The 15,203-nt window shown below is 48.6% G+C and overlaps 1 protein-coding gene across 2 annotated transcripts in view; it reads right to left on the bottom strand.

Annotated features, from left to right (window-relative positions):
• The window catches only part of rab3gap2 (RAB3 GTPase activating protein subunit 2 (non-catalytic)), a 17,870-nt gene extending 3,447 nt beyond the window's left edge, over positions 1-14,423 (bottom strand). Inside the window, exons 1-31 of one of the 2 annotated variants that reach the window (XM_027028781.2) lie at positions 14,041-14,423; positions 12,870-12,943; positions 12,312-12,429; positions 12,138-12,219; positions 11,737-11,784; positions 11,552-11,627; positions 11,282-11,383; positions 9,927-10,026; positions 9,742-9,840; positions 7,705-7,853; positions 7,180-7,259; positions 6,789-6,875; positions 6,457-6,596; positions 6,013-6,208; positions 5,665-5,808; positions 5,480-5,562; positions 5,274-5,338; positions 5,070-5,160; positions 4,839-4,960; positions 3,518-3,722; positions 3,042-3,139; positions 2,823-2,928; positions 2,574-2,734; positions 2,170-2,344; positions 1,874-2,041; positions 1,665-1,771; positions 1,414-1,480; positions 1,196-1,266; positions 1,032-1,067; positions 824-937; positions 89-304 (exon numbers count right to left, since the gene is read on the bottom strand). In XM_027028781.2, the coding sequence (XP_026884582.2) occupies positions 89-304; positions 824-937; positions 1,032-1,067; positions 1,196-1,266; positions 1,414-1,480; positions 1,665-1,771; positions 1,874-2,041; positions 2,170-2,344; positions 2,574-2,734; positions 2,823-2,928; positions 3,042-3,139; positions 3,518-3,722; positions 4,839-4,960; positions 5,070-5,160; positions 5,274-5,338; positions 5,480-5,562; positions 5,665-5,808; positions 6,013-6,208; positions 6,457-6,596; positions 6,789-6,875; positions 7,180-7,259; positions 7,705-7,853; positions 9,742-9,840; positions 9,927-10,026; positions 11,282-11,383; positions 11,552-11,627; positions 11,737-11,784; positions 12,138-12,219; positions 12,312-12,429; positions 12,870-12,943; positions 14,041-14,152 (3,492 nt within the window). In that variant the 5' untranslated portion in view covers positions 14,153-14,423. The remainder of the gene's footprint in view (positions 1-88; positions 305-823; positions 938-1,031; positions 1,068-1,195; positions 1,267-1,413; positions 1,481-1,664; positions 1,772-1,873; positions 2,042-2,169; positions 2,345-2,573; positions 2,735-2,822; positions 2,929-3,041; positions 3,140-3,517; positions 3,723-4,838; positions 4,961-5,069; positions 5,161-5,273; positions 5,339-5,479; positions 5,563-5,664; positions 5,809-6,012; positions 6,209-6,456; positions 6,597-6,788; positions 6,876-7,179; positions 7,260-7,704; positions 7,854-9,741; positions 9,841-9,926; positions 10,027-11,281; positions 11,384-11,551; positions 11,628-11,736; positions 11,785-12,137; positions 12,220-12,311; positions 12,430-12,869; positions 12,944-14,040) is intronic. The other variant, XM_027028782.2, reaches the window with a different exon arrangement.
• Positions 14,424-15,203: the final 780 nt, after the last annotated feature.

The raw sequence follows: 15,203 nt of genomic DNA, 5'->3' as shown, positions 1-15,203 counted from the left end.
AACACTCGTCAGTGTTTTATCATTCTGCAGTATTATATCCAGGTATGGTAGTAACGTTGAGGTGACGTGTCCTGCTGGGCGGTGGTACCTTGCTGTCGAACAGGCTGAGTGGTTTGACACGCAGGGAGAAGGTCATGGCAGCGTGCAGGAGTGAGGCCAGCAGGCAGTGGTGCTGGATCAGGGGATAGTGCACTGCCCTGTGCTGGAGAGCCAGCTCCACGAGAGAGGCTGGACCCTCCACCGCCCCCCACACCTCCTCCACACACACCTGTGGCACACACACCTCCTCCACGCCCGAGTCAGACTGCAACACACGCACAGACACAAAGCAATCCGACTCTTGTTCAATAAACTTTTACTGACATTTCAAATAACATACTAACCAGCTTTTGATTGGCCATGCAAGAGAGTTTTTCATTTTTATTTTTTTAAGCGGGCTTCAAAGTACAGCAAAAATTAGGCTGGATAAACGCAGCAGGGCGCGCGAGAGGGTCCGGGGTGAGTGGCGAACGCAGCAGGGCGCGCGAGAGGGTCCGGGGTGAGTGGCGAACGCAGCAGGGCGCGCGAGAGGGTCCGGGGTGAGTGGCGAACGCAGCAGGGCGCGCGAGAGGGTCCGGGGTGAGTGGCGAACGCAGCAGGGCGCGCGAGAGGGTCCGGGGTGAGTGGCGAACGCAGCAGGGCGCGCGAGAGGGTCCGGGGTGAGTGGCGAACGCAGCAGGGCGCGCGAGAGGGTCCGGGGTGAGTGGCGAACGCAGCAGGGTGCGCGAGAGGGTCTGGGTAAACGCGGCAGGGCGTGTGCATCCTACAACTGTTCAGCTCTTACTTTGGAGAAAAAAGCAAAAGAGGGAATAGAAGAAGAGACCTCCATCAGCGCCTGGAGGAGCAGCACACAGGAGCCCAGGAAACTGGTCATAGCTGCATCACCCATGCCCACGTCCTACACACACACACACGCAAACATGTCTAAGAAGGCCAGTTTAAACACTCTTCTAAGCATTACACTTGAATCCAGGTTCAGAGTGAACACTCACCCTTCTGCAGAGTCTGTCTTTGGGAGCTTTCCCTACCTATTGAGACACACACACACACACACACACACACACACACACACACACACACACACACGAGACCCTTGTAAAGTTATGTGAAAGATCGCTTGTGGCGGATACCTAAATACACAGATACACGCTGGCACCTTTTCCATTAAGAAGGCAGTGGCAGAGAAGCGTTTCACTATAAAGGTGTTCCACATCATAGAGGAGATTCCTGAGAGAGAGAGAGAGAGAGAGAAACAGAGAGACAGAGAAGCAGGGGCAGGGGAACAACAATAGCAAAATGCAATGATTAAACTATATGAAATTTCATTCCAGCAAGAGACTTTGGTTTGGGTTTTGTTCAGTCAAAATGGCCCACCTAACTGAATATGAGGACTAGAGATCATCTTCAGATACTGGACAGACCACTCCAGATTCCGACACATCTATGGGGGGGGGGGGGGGGAGAGACTTAATTATCTGTACTGAATAATCAAAGCCTTTGTAAATTTAGTGAACTAGCAGAAGTGTTTAAGGAGGATTAATGAAGAATGGAGGTAGATGAGCTCAATGGGGCATTAGGGCAGATCTTGCTGGGTTTGACTGTGGTGTCAGAGTTTGGAGGCTTGCCTCAGGGTCCTTGTTCCACTGTACCACGTACTCCCAACAACAGTGCGCCCACATCATGTCTGCCGAGAGAGAACTGGGGAAACGCTCGCACACACACATCAGTGCTTCTGCGCGCACACACACAAACACAGGTTAAAAGAGGAACGGTCTCACACACACACACAAACAGTAGTAACACATTTCTCGGGCTGCTCTCCAACCCTAATTACCCTGTAGTCTTTGTAAATCGCCCCACCCTCCCTTCCTCTGCTGCAACGGCTCTTCCACTGGCTGGTCTGAGCTCTGCCCGTCACCCTTCCACTCAACCATAGCCTGCAGTGTTCTGGGGGCAACATCTTGCCTGAAGATAAGTTTTGCAACTCTGTCTGCCAACCCTCCTGGTGGAGAGAGAGAGAGAGAGAGAGAGAGAGAGAGAGAGAGAGAGAGAGAAAAAGGAAGGAAGTGAGGATTTAAACGTGTGCAACTGTGCCATGCTATCTCAGAGCAAGCCCAGAAACTGCAGTACCTCTGCCACTCTCCAGCAGGGCTTTGACTGAGCAGCGCTGAGTGGCGCCCCCTGGTGATCCCTGCGGGGACGGCAGACTCAGCAGGGTCTGCAGTGCCAACACGTCCTCCAGCTGTCTCACACACACCACCCACTGCTCCAACTCCAGCGACACACACTCCCAGTCTGCCTGGAACTACAGAGAGTTATGCACACGCGCGCGCAAACACACATGCACACATCCACATCCACGCACACATGCATGAGCAGAAAAATAACTCCAGCTGCAATTATAAACTGAGAAACCAGAGAACTGACACAATCATCCTTCTTCTTCTTGAATCAACATACTCAATTCAGCTAGACCTCCACACACACACACACACACACACACACACACACACACACACACACACACACAATACCTTGCTCTCAGCCAGGCTTGTGATGGAGCTCTTGGCAACAAGATGGGCCACGAGGGCAGCCAGCAGGGCGGCGCCAGCACTCTCTGACTGAACACACGCAACACGTACCTGCTGCCACCAGGGGGAGACACACTGCACGTCCCAGGATTCATCCACAGCACCTAACACACGCACGCAAAGAAGAAGGGGGAGTCAAGGGGAAGTTTCAAAATTGTGAATCAAAATATCCCTCAGACCACACACACACACCTTTCATAGACGTAAGTGTGTTGAGGAGGGTGTGTAGGTTCCTGGTGGCAGCAGCGTTCTTGAGAATCTCCTTCTCTCTGTTCAGCCACACAGTCAGCAGCAAAGACTGCAAATGAGAATGAGTCAGTCAGACCTCCAGGTCAGGAGCCACACCACCAACCACACCTCGCTCTCTCTCTCACTCCATCTCACTCTCTCTCTCACTCCATCTCTCCTCACCAGTAGTTGTTGTGGGCTTATGCCACTCTGCTGTAGCGTCTCACACACCCGCTCCAGTGGACTCTGACCAGAGAGGCAACCCCAAAACAGAAAGCTACCTGTAGTGTGTGTGTGATATGTGATATATATATATATACACACATACGAGAGAGACACACATGCGCACACACACACACGCACAGAGGTACATTCACCTAATCATTTTCATCAGTACTAATACTTTCTTATTTATCAATAATTAGCTTAAATATAAATACACTTAAGATCTAAAATAATAGTCTGCACTTTTATTCAAAGCCAGTTTTCTGAAACCACAAATGTTACTTATAGGGCTCAGCATGTAAAACAGATACTTTCATGAACATGGAAGTTCATATAAAAGTACAACTTTAAAGACCACATTATTATTGTTACTACTATTTACATTTACACAAACAAACACAGTAAGTGAGTGAATGTGAGCGTTATTCCCAGACCTAGCTGTGTCCAGTCTGTGTCGGGGCCTCTGACAACACGCAGCTCTCCGTCCTCACACACCAGCTGGGACAGAAAGGCTCTGACTGGCAGCGGCCCACCCGAGTCCTCAGCGAATGAGACGGAAGGGCGGGAGTTCACCTCTGCATAACGCTGCAGGATTGGTCTGACTTGAGTCAGGTCGTCTTCAATGCCAGGAACAGAAAGCTGTGGGCGTGTGGAGAGAAGCTTGAGGAGGGCTAAATGGCAGAGCTGGCTGTTTGAAGGAATCCCAGTGTGTGTGTGTGTGTGTGTGTGTGTGTGTGTGCTCAAATTCTGTCTCAGTAGGGGAGATCAGGTGCCCTGCGCCTTCAGACTAACGTGAAGAGACATGTGGCAGTTGACCCAGAGGTTACAGGCCACACAGTGAGACCAGTCTGCTCTGAGTGAGACCAGTCTCCTTGGTGAAGCCCCCTGAAGGAGGAAGTAATAAGATTATCGTTCTTGTGGTATGGTCACCTTGTCACGGGACATCTTCATGGGGTCGGGTTTGCAACCAGGAACACACTTCTCCCAAGATCGCAAGACTAGACTAGATTAGGTTACACTTGACTATATTAGACTAGAGGAGACTAGACTAGAGCGCTTTATTTTCATTGTGCAGCACTGCAAAGAAATTTAAGATGCAGTAGTGCTAGAAAATTATACATTTACATAAATTTACATGTCTTTTAGTTCTCTTGTGATTGGCTCACCCAAGACGCATACTAACGCAAGTGTGAACAGGGCATTCTTTACATGGCATCAGCCTGTCAGGTCTTCGTGTGCTCACCTACAGGCTGTCCTGACTGTGGAGGTGTGTGCCTAAAGCAGGGCAGAGCTGTGTGGAGTAACAGTGGGAGTGTCTCCCTGGAACACGCCACCTCACGCCAGCTTTCAGGATCCCCCCCTAAAACTCTTGCCATAGTTCTGATGTTTAAACGTCTGTGCGGTGTTCTGTCTGATGACTGCAGGATCTCCACCTGCACACCGAAGCATGTCCCCTGCACCAACGCTGCTGGTTGGGCCCCTGAACACAACAGACTACTCCACAGGGCGCTTTATGGCCAGCCCTGCCCCGACAGGTGCTCAACAGATGGGCAGAAGAATGGGTATACAGACCAGGTGAAGACTACATAAAGAAATAAATAAAACCAAAAAAAAACTGGAGATGCTGCCGCTGACCGAAATACCTGGTGTCAGTTTAACCTGCACCGTGGAGGAGAACAGGAGAACCAGGAGGAACGCAACCAATGACACTCACACTACTTACACCCACCATACGTGTGTCTGTGTGAGACTCACAGAATCAGAGTCTGTAGGGGAGTTATCAGGAGAGTGCAGTAACTGAACATCAGTGTAGAGTTGTAGTAGTTTGAGCTGAGATGAACACAACTGTAGCAATAACTCATCTACTGCCTCTGGATCTGAAACACGCACACACACGCACACCAGAGAGTTAATGATTGAAAATGTTTTTCCAAATTCAACAACACATTAAAGACACTTTGTACATTAAACACAAATGACCTCTACCTTGTTCTTTCAGGCTGGCCAATAACATTCTTATAATGTTGGTCAGGCATGAAACTGGAGCATTCTTATTGGTCAAAAGAGACTCCAAGGCCTGTCAATAAAACCCAAGGAATGCTTCAACATCCTGGTTAAGAGGCAGATCTAACATATATGTGTTATAACATTAGTAAGCGCTCTTTGCGTGTCTGTGTGTTTGCGTCTGACCTGTTTTTTAATGGCAGGGTGTTTGATTTCCAGCAGAACGCTCTGGGCCTCACTCTCTAGAAAAGCTATCAATCACAGTTGAGAGATCAAGATAAAGCAACTGAACACACATACAATTGCTTTTAGTTGGGTGGAAACCCTTAGACATCTTTACTGGGCTGAGACTCCGCCCCCAGGTGGGTGGGGGCAGGGCATTTGAGCCTCACTTGGGTCGAGCTCTCTGCTCCTCAGGACAGAACTCAGCCTCTTCAGCAGGTGCAAGTCTCTGGCCCGCTCACTCTTCTTATCACTGAACAAGACAGGGGAGGGGCATGACAGTCAGACGAAGAGACACACCTGAGCTGTGTGTGTGTGTGTGTGTGTGTGTGTGTGTGTGTGTGTGTGTTTGTACCTGAGGGCCAGGTGAAATGGTACAGTTATGGATCGTATCACTCCAGTTGTTGGGTCGAACAGACACACCTGCTGTGTGTGTGAGTGCCATGCGTGACTGGTTACACTGTTCACCCCCATTAACCTGTAACCTGGATACAGCAGCCTGACAGACAGACAGACAGACAGACAGGAAAGAGAGAAAGAGAGAGAGAGAGAGAGAGAGAGCGTGAGCAGGAGTGTGTGTGAGCAGTTTGCATGCAGGTGTGTGGAATCAAATGTATGATGCCATATAGAGTCATTTAATGCTGAACACCATTAGAGAGTAAAGAATGTGTGTGTGTGTGTGTGTGTGTGTGTGTGTGTGTACCTGCAGTGTTTGCCCACGGTGAATGCCCCCACCCTGGGGCCATGCTGAGTGCCCCAGACCTCCAAGATGCCCCTGCGCGGGGCATAAATGACCAGGAAGTGTGCGTGTCGTCGTGGCATGGAGGGGGAGGAGGCCATGTCTCTATCTGTGTTAGCCTCAAACACCTGCACCCAGCCCAGCTGGGCGTCACGGTAACCTACATACACACATACACGCACACACACACACACACACATACAAACAGGCACATGTGCGAGCGCACACACACACACACGAACACGCACACACACACAAACACGGGATTAAACTGATTCCCCAACATGACAACATACAAATGTACTCATTCACAATTCATCTAAAAAAATATACGGCACTTCTTTCCCTCTGCCTCTCTCTCTCTCTGTCCCTTCCACCTCTCCCTCTCTCCCTCTCTCCCCCTCTCACCCTTCCACATGCGGATGGCAATCCCACGCGCCACATCCAGCAGCGTCACTCTGCCGAAGTCATCCGTCACACCCGCCATGCTGTAGCATGGTGACAGACAGATGGACTCACCATGACGACGGGAATCAGGGAGCCCAAACCTGCATGGAACAGACAGAACAGACCCATTCAGCCTTACAGATTGTCGTAGTTTTAGCTTCTTTTTTTTTGCTTTTTTTTTTACTGTAGCTCTGAACCAAAGTGTCTCTTTTTCTTTGCGCTGAAGGCGGGACAGGAGGCAGTTCCCTGAGCAATGAGCACGAGGGAGAAGACCAGACCTTATATGGACTCACCTAACAGGAAGGGGCGTAGCCGGCTCCACCTTAGGCTTGTGTTTCTGACCTGGTTCTTCCTCATTCTTCTTCCACCCCAGCCATCCACTGTCAGGGCAACAGAGAGATTCCATCAACATAGTGGTTTATTTGACACCTTTTAACGTTTCACGACACTGCTCCACCAGTCCCACTGAACCGGAAACGAGGGCAGGAGCTGGAGAAGTAAAGTCAGAAGGCAGGTTGTGCGATGATGGCGGAGAGAGTTTCGATCAGACCGTGCTGGTGTGCAGCGCTGATGAACTCTGAGCTCAAAGAAATTAAATAAGAGACCAGAGTGTTGCCAGGTGGGATAACACGGATGTAGACACACATGCAGAGATTAAAAATATGCACGCATTCACACACTTACCTGGCAGCATTGAACAGGGCTGAAGTTAGTTTGCTGGCTACAGCTAGCGCCACATGAGACAGAAGAGGCTGTGAACTGCCCTGAGAGACAAAGACCAAGCACACATCCTCAGATGAGCACAATGAAACATCTGGATTCAGTCAGGACAGAACTGATGCATTGTGGAATATGTCACCACTCTCACTGAAAATCCAGCTAAGGCTTTTTTGTCAGTGTTTAATGTTTAACATCAACTGCCCTTCATACTGTGGGTACCTTTCATGGGCAGGGGACCAATAGTCATGACCTGCTATATAACGTTCCAGGTCTAATGACAGATGTTGACATCATCGCATTATTTCAGTTCTCTTGGAAAGCTCCATTTTCAGACATATGAGTTTTTTATATGATGTGATGATGAAAAATCTGCCATCAAACATACAACAGAGAGACAGACACCACCACAGCAACCCTGCTGTCTACTACAGTAGAAATACTGTATACACACACACACACACACACAAACACAACTCCAGACTCGGGTACCTCGACAGCGTAGTAGAAGCCAGTGAAAGGGCCTCCACCCACTGTGATGTACTGACTCATAGCAGGGGGGCTGCCCTTCACAGAGGCGTGGAACCCCCCCAGGACAGAGGCGTTCTTCATCTGATCAAATACACTCAGCGGTATGACGCCTGAGGGGGAGAATGAACAGAACAGTGAGCACAATTCCCTTTCTTTTTTAATGTTATTCTTAATTATTAATAACTCAAATTCAAGTCTTTTTCTACCCCTTTGTCTAGAAACAAGAAACACTGGAATATTCATTCATGAACAGACCCTTCAAACAGCTTAAAACTAGAACATTTAAATGACAACATTCAAACTAGCGCGCCCTGTCGCCCTCACATCAGTCGTGATGAAGTGCTTTGAAAAGCTAGTCAGAGACTTCATCACATCTTCACTGCCAGCCTCCATGGACCCACTGCACTTTGCATACCGCCACAACCGCTCCACTGACGATGCAATTGCACATCTGCTCCACACTACACTGACTCACCTGGACGAAGGGAGGGGAAATGATGTTAAAATGCTATTTGTCGACTACAGTTCAGCATTTAACACTATCATCCCCTCCCTACTCACTACTAAGTTGGGGGATCTAGGACTGCATACATCCCTGTGTGACTGGATCACCAACTTCCTAACAGACAGACCACAATCAGTACGGGTGGGCAACTGTGCCTCATCCACCCCCACCCTCAGCACTGGAGCTCCTCAGGGTTGTGTCCTAAGCCCCCTGCTCTACTCACTGTACACCTACGACTGCACAGCCACTTCCAGCTCCGCCATCATTGTCAAGTTTGCTGACAACACCGTTGTCATGGGTCTGATCTCGGACAACGACGAGAGGGCCTACCTGGAGGAGATTAAACACCTGGAAAGCTGGTGCCAGGAAAATAATCTCCTCCTAAACGTCAGTAAGACAAAGGAGCTGATCGTGGATTGCAGCAAGAAGCAGGAGCGGCACTACCAACCTGTGAGGATCAGTGGAACCACGGTGGAGAGAGTAGATAGTTTCAGGTACCTTGGAGTTCACATCTCGCAGGACCTGTCCTGGTCCCGCCATACCAACTCCCTGGCAAAGAAGGCTCGTCAGCGTCTTTACCACCTCAGACGCCTAAGAGACTTCAGACTGCCCTCCAAAGTACTGCGGAACTTCTACACCTGCACTATCGAGAGCATCCTCACGGGGAACACAGTCTGGTTTGGGAATAGCACCAAGCAGGACAGACAAGCACTCCAAAGGGTAGTGCGTTCAGCAGAGCGCATCACTCACACGGAACTTCCTGACCTGCAGACCATCTACTACAGGCGGTGCCAGACCAAGGCCAGGAGAATTGTGAAGGACCCCACCCATCCCAACAATAGGCTCTTCTCTCTGTTGAGGTCAGGGAGGCGCTTCCGCTCCCTGAAGACCAAGACAGAGAGGCTGAAGAGGAGCTTCTTCCCACAGGCCATTCGGGCCCTGAATCAGGGAAACTGATAAACTGTGGGGACCACCACCACCATGTAACATAACTGTATATTTGTACATCTGTATATATAGATTTATACTCAATTGCCTTGTTACACAACAACTGTAGATATGTTATTATACAAAATGGATCTGTACATTCTGTAGATTGTGTACATATATACCCAACCATATACATTGTACATTGTGTATATAATCATAATATACATATATTGTACATACATTGTTAATATATTTTGTACATACATAGAATATATATATTTATCTTGCATATATACATTTTTCTCTATGCACCCCTGTTTCCTTTCCTCAGTTTGGACAGAGCACTCTCCACCATTTCACTGCAAGTTATACTGTGTATGACTATGTATGTGACGAATAAACCGAACTTGAACTTGAACTTGAACTTGAACTATACTACAGATGATGTTTATTGAGAACTACAGAAACAACCATCTTGAAATGTTCTCCTGAAACAGCTCGTTACGTTTGTTCAGGTATAGGCGCACCCACGTCCCCTCTGATCTCACGCCCTCCACACTCACCCACACTGCTGTGGTCTATGATGCTGTCCACATCCTGCAGGCCCCACTTCTTATAGGCCAGCGGAGGAGGCTGCACGACATCACTTCCTGCTGCTGCAGCTACAGTGAGGAGAGAAGGCAGAGGAATGAGGACAGGGCAGAAAGTAAAGGTTATATTACGCACGCACGCACGCATGCACGCCCACCTCGAGCGACCTGATTTCTGCAAGCGCGCAGAGACTGAAAGAGGCTGAATCCATCGATGGTGACCAGGGCTGACGGGTACAGGATACTTAGCTCTTCGTGCTGTCAGAGGGAGACATGTTAGCCAATCAGGTCCTCAGAACCAGTCACGCATACACAGTGAAGGAGGTCGGGAGACAGTAACAGTTACTCTGTATTTGCACATGTATATACCAGATCAGAGATTGTGATATGTGTGTGTGTGTGTGTGTGTGTGTGTGTGTGTGTGTGTGTGTGTGTGTGTGTGTGTGTGTGCGTGCGCGCACATGTTTTGAAGGGATCATATGAACATCTGACATTTTTTTAAAAGTTTTGTTGTTTTAAATTTTTACCCTGGTTGTCTCCCAGTGTTAGCCGTCTCCATTCTCACACACTAGCTAAGTCCTCCCGTCACACGACCCCAGCGACCTGGGATGGGGGAGGCTAGCGCTCACTTCCTCCCACATACCTCAACTGTTAAGACTGCCGCTGGAGGGGCGCACTAGCCCCGCCTACGCTGGCAAGCACACGCCCAGATTGGGTGGTCGGGGGTTGAGGGGGAGGAGTTATTATGGCAGTTATGCTTTCTTGGAGGAGGCTCTCACATCACAGATGGTAGGACTGAGTGAGTGAGTGAGAAATGCCAGCAATAGGTTTGATTCCCAGGGAGCACAGACACGGTCATACTGTGTCCTGCCATCCGGCAGAAGACAAAGAGTGCCAAGGTGAAAAATAACATCATTTTAAAATTTTGTTTGTGCCTGCTTCAGTAAAACATTTAAATAACTAGGTCTAGGAAACTGTGCAGTTCTTTTAGACTGTGATTATACTGAGAACTGTAACAACATTTAGTCTGTGCAATAATTGTGGGATTAGTGAGGAGGTTTTTTTTAGCCATCATGTTGTCCAATAAACACAAGCTGGAGACTGTGGTCACTGTGCAGGCTGTGTAATCACCACAAACTGTAACTGCTAACTGTGAGATAACTAAAGTTATTGAATTGTGCAATAATTATTGGTTGTATATAGTGGCATTGCAAAAATGTGCTGAACTCTGCAATGACTGCAGGCAAATAACTAGAGAGACTGAGAACCATTTCCAATTCAAATTCTGACATCATGTGATGTGTGCAAGTGAACACACGATTGTTTTTCTGTGTGCTGAAATATTTCCCTGTGGGATAATAAAGTATAAGTCACATCACAATAATAAATATGTAGATAGCTCTGAATAAAAGAGTCTGCCAAATGCTGAAAACGCAAACATGTGAACGCACGTGTGTGTGTGAACATGGGCGTTGCTGCGGATGAACAAACATATTGTTGCGCGTGAACGTACCTGCTCAGTGACACCAGGATGGCGCGGGATCTCATATGTACGACACTTCAGCCTGAGCACAGGGTCTTCATTTAACAGCTGAGCCAATAGAAGAACACCGTTCTAAAATACACACACACACACACACACACACACACACACACACACACACACACACACACACACACACACATATATATATATATATATATATATATATATATGAGAGACATAAGGAAAGTACAGGAGTACTGGGGGTCAGAGGTCACAGGTCAAATAAAGCCCCGGTACCTCTGTGTAGAAGCGAACATATCCTGAGCTGAACCCAACCACAATACAGGTCCAGTCTGGACGACCTGTGGAACTCCTAAACACAAACACATGTACACACACAGACTTTAGTCTTTAATATAAATGAAGACATAAATGTGATATAAATGTGTGTGTGTGTGTGTGTGACGGAGTAGAGGTCTCACCTCTTCTGGCTGGCCAGCGGGATACACACGACACTGTTCACACACTCTCTGTTGGGAAGCAAGATGACTTCAGAACCATTAAACCACAACACCAGCAGCCCTCACTCCTCCTTCCACCTCTGACCTCTAACCTCTAACCCCTCTGACCTCGATGCCTTCTCTCTCCTCTCCTGCTCCCCATCTACAGCTCCTCAGCCGCTCTCCCTTATAGGCTGCTTTTTCACTCCTCCCCTCCTCATTATTATTCCTTATTACACCAGTGTTCACCCCCTTCTCCTGTCCCATATCTTCTCCTCCCCACACTCTCCTTCTCTCCCTTATTAGGATTTCTCTCTCTCTCTCTCTCTCTCTCTCTCTCTCTCTCTCGCAGCCCGCCCTCCCTCCCTCCCTCCTCCTCTCACCCTTCCTCAGTGCTCAGTGTTCCACTCCAGGAAACAGCCAGCGTCATCTCCTCCCTTCCAGAGTCATCTGTCTGCCATTTAGCTGCCAATCAATACAGTGATCGATCAGCCATCAGCAGAAAAACCTGGATTTGCATAGCTCGCGTGTTCGGGTGAACGCGTGTGCCAGCATACCAGACAAAAAGACGGCTTTGTGTTCTCGGGCGATGACCAAGAGGTCTGAGCAGGGAGACAGGGACAGCACACAGTCCTGCAGCCATGGGACACTCTGTAGCTGCACGTCCTCTTCCGCCTAGAGGGAGAGGAGCACACACACACACACACACACACACACACACCAACGACGGGACCGTGAGAGTCACCATAAAGGACATGAGAAGGGAAATTAAGAGATTGACTATGCCAAAGCAGACGGAAAAAGCAGAAAACCAGGGATATGCTGACACTTCCGACATTATTCACCTATCCATACAAGCAGATACTGGAATTCCAAAAATAAGTGTAGTGGACAGACTGTTACAGACTGTTACTATAACAGACTGTTCTAGTTACTGTTTTAGTCATTTGGCAGACACTCTGACAGCAGACATGCATGCGTCTGCTTTTGGAAAGGAAGGCTAGTTCATGGAAATATGGGTCAACTCTGAACTTCAGCAGCAGTAACAAATACACTTGATAAAAAAAACCGTTAATATTTCCTGAGATACGTAAAAAGTACCCGGGAAAACAGACCGTGGTTCTGTCCTCTCTGGTGTCCGAGGTTTCCCATGAGCCCCAGTCTGAATTATCCCAGGATAACTCATTCTCTAATGACAGATGGGGGGGGGGGGGGTAGAAGGGTTGGGGGCTTGTTAAGAAAATGTGAAAAAACAAGGTGATGGAAACAGTGACGTGAGAGCCAAAGGGCACTGGAAACGCATTAGAACAGAACATAAGAAGAGAGAGACAGATGCAGGAGGCAATACAATAAGCAATGCTGTATGATGGAGGGTGAGCCATGTGTCACGTTCCAACCCGCGAGCTTTCCACTGTCGCTCCGTTTCTTTGAGCTGCCCAGTTGTCCAGCGTGACAGCGGTCCATGCCCCCAGACACAAGCTCGGCTGCGACACCAGTCCGGTCCATGCCCCCAGACACAAGCTCGGCTGCGACACCAGTCCGGTCCATGCCCCCAGACACAAGCTCGGCTGCGACACCAGTCCGGTCCATGCCCCCAGACACAAGCTCGGCTGCGACACCAGTCCGGTCCATGCCCCCAGACACAAGCTCGGTCTCTCTTAGGCCTCATCTTCCTCCGTCAGGAAGTAATGAGGTCGGACCACTGCCCTGGGACGCGATGACTCACTCGGTAAAGTTCAGTCACCTCTCTTCCCGCTCACACACTGCTAAACTCTTCATTAACGTTATAGCTGCGCACAGCCACTGTTGCCTTCTCTGCGTTTTAAAACTTTATACGGGACAGAATAGAAAGCGGCGAGATAGTGGTGAACCGGGAAAAACCCTCGCTGTCTGTAACGATACTGGAAGGCACCTCTTCCAGCGCGAAGTTGCTGAATAGGAGCTACCAGACCAGACACGTAGCTAGATCTTGTTAAAACTCTGATATTATTCCTAGAACACGCACGACGAGGTTAGAGAAGTAATCTCAGCAGCTAGCTGGCCAACAGGTCAGTTATCAGCTAACGAGATAGCAAACTTTCATAAATAGTAGCTCGCCGCTGCTTCATCCGAGCTGGCTGTCTTATCCGGGATTTAAAGACAAATTTGTCCAAACGCTTCCGTTATCAGGCTTTGTAAGTCACGTTTCTGACAGCGCTACCCGACCTGGCTAAGAGGTTAGCTAGCTGGCTAACAACACGAGCAGGCTTGAAACCATAGCAACAGTTGGTTTAGTGCGGGCTTTACCTGCGGGGTCTGTGCTGTCGCCCGTCACAGCGCTTCTCTGACTGGCAAACAAACTCTCCCTGACTTGTCTGAGCTCCTGGACGCGACAGAAGTCCAGCAGGCAGCAGGACATCCTGGACTGGACCGCTGGCCGCTGCTTAGCCGAGGTAGCCGATGCGCTATGCGGCCAACTTGCAGCCTTTTCGCTCGCCGACGAGCAAGATTTGCCCCCCCAAAAAAAGCGACGGAGTGTGTTGCCTCCGGTGACAGAGTACTGTCGACAAAAGCTTGCGCGACTGTGTTTGTAAAAGTTCGTTAGATAAAATGTGAAGTGGCTACGGACAAATCTGAACGCTGCAGTTCAAACTGTCGTTGTTTACCTCAGCGGGTGACACATCCTCAGCCGCAGAGACGCCACGGCAGGCGCGTCACGCAGCCGCGCCCCCTGCTGTCGTGGAGGACGACTTGCACCTCATTTTCAGCGCATTTGTGCCCTGAGGCGAGATTGTCCCTTTCGTTTCTTACTTCACAATAAAGGTTCGAATCTGTCATTATCTAATATTCTATTATCATCATCGTAATATCTCTTATTCGTTATTACTGTCCCCGTCATTAGCTATTTTAATGATATAAACATTTGATGTCAAACCCTTGTTTGTAAAGATCACATCTAAAGGACGAAAATTAACATCTATACAGAATCACAAAAAAAGCAGCCAGTTTTCACGGGTGTCTTAGAAAAAAAAGTAAGCCATTATTGTGTCTGTCTGTCTCTCTCTCTCTCTCTCTCTCTCTCTCTCTCTCTCAGGGTATAAGAAGCCTGTTTTATTAAGATGGCAGCGTGTTTAACACTAAAATTAAAATAAAATGACCTACTGTATATTCCAACAGAATCACACTATGGAGGAGACAGCCAAAAAGAGAAACGTGTCTTCGATGCTGAGGCCAGTTTTAAAGAAGAAACAGGACATTTTAGAGATCCTGGATGAAAGACTGTCAGAAAGCTCTGGGCGCCATGTGTCACCAGATCAACGGGTCAGAGAAACAACGTAGTACAGACACTGGAGTGTTATACAGCGTGGGAGAAACACTCTGAGACAAACCGGAGTGTTGACGATAGTTAACGTTTCAAACGGGTTTCTTTTCCAAACGCCATTATTATGCTACACGTTTACTGCACAATA

Source organism: Electrophorus electricus, chromosome 13, assembly GCF_013358815.1.
Source record: "Electrophorus electricus isolate fEleEle1 chromosome 13, fEleEle1.pri, whole genome shotgun sequence".
Classification (NCBI taxonomy): domain Eukaryota; kingdom Metazoa; phylum Chordata; class Actinopteri; order Gymnotiformes; family Gymnotidae; genus Electrophorus; species Electrophorus electricus.
This window is presented reverse-complemented; position numbering and strand designations above follow the sequence as displayed.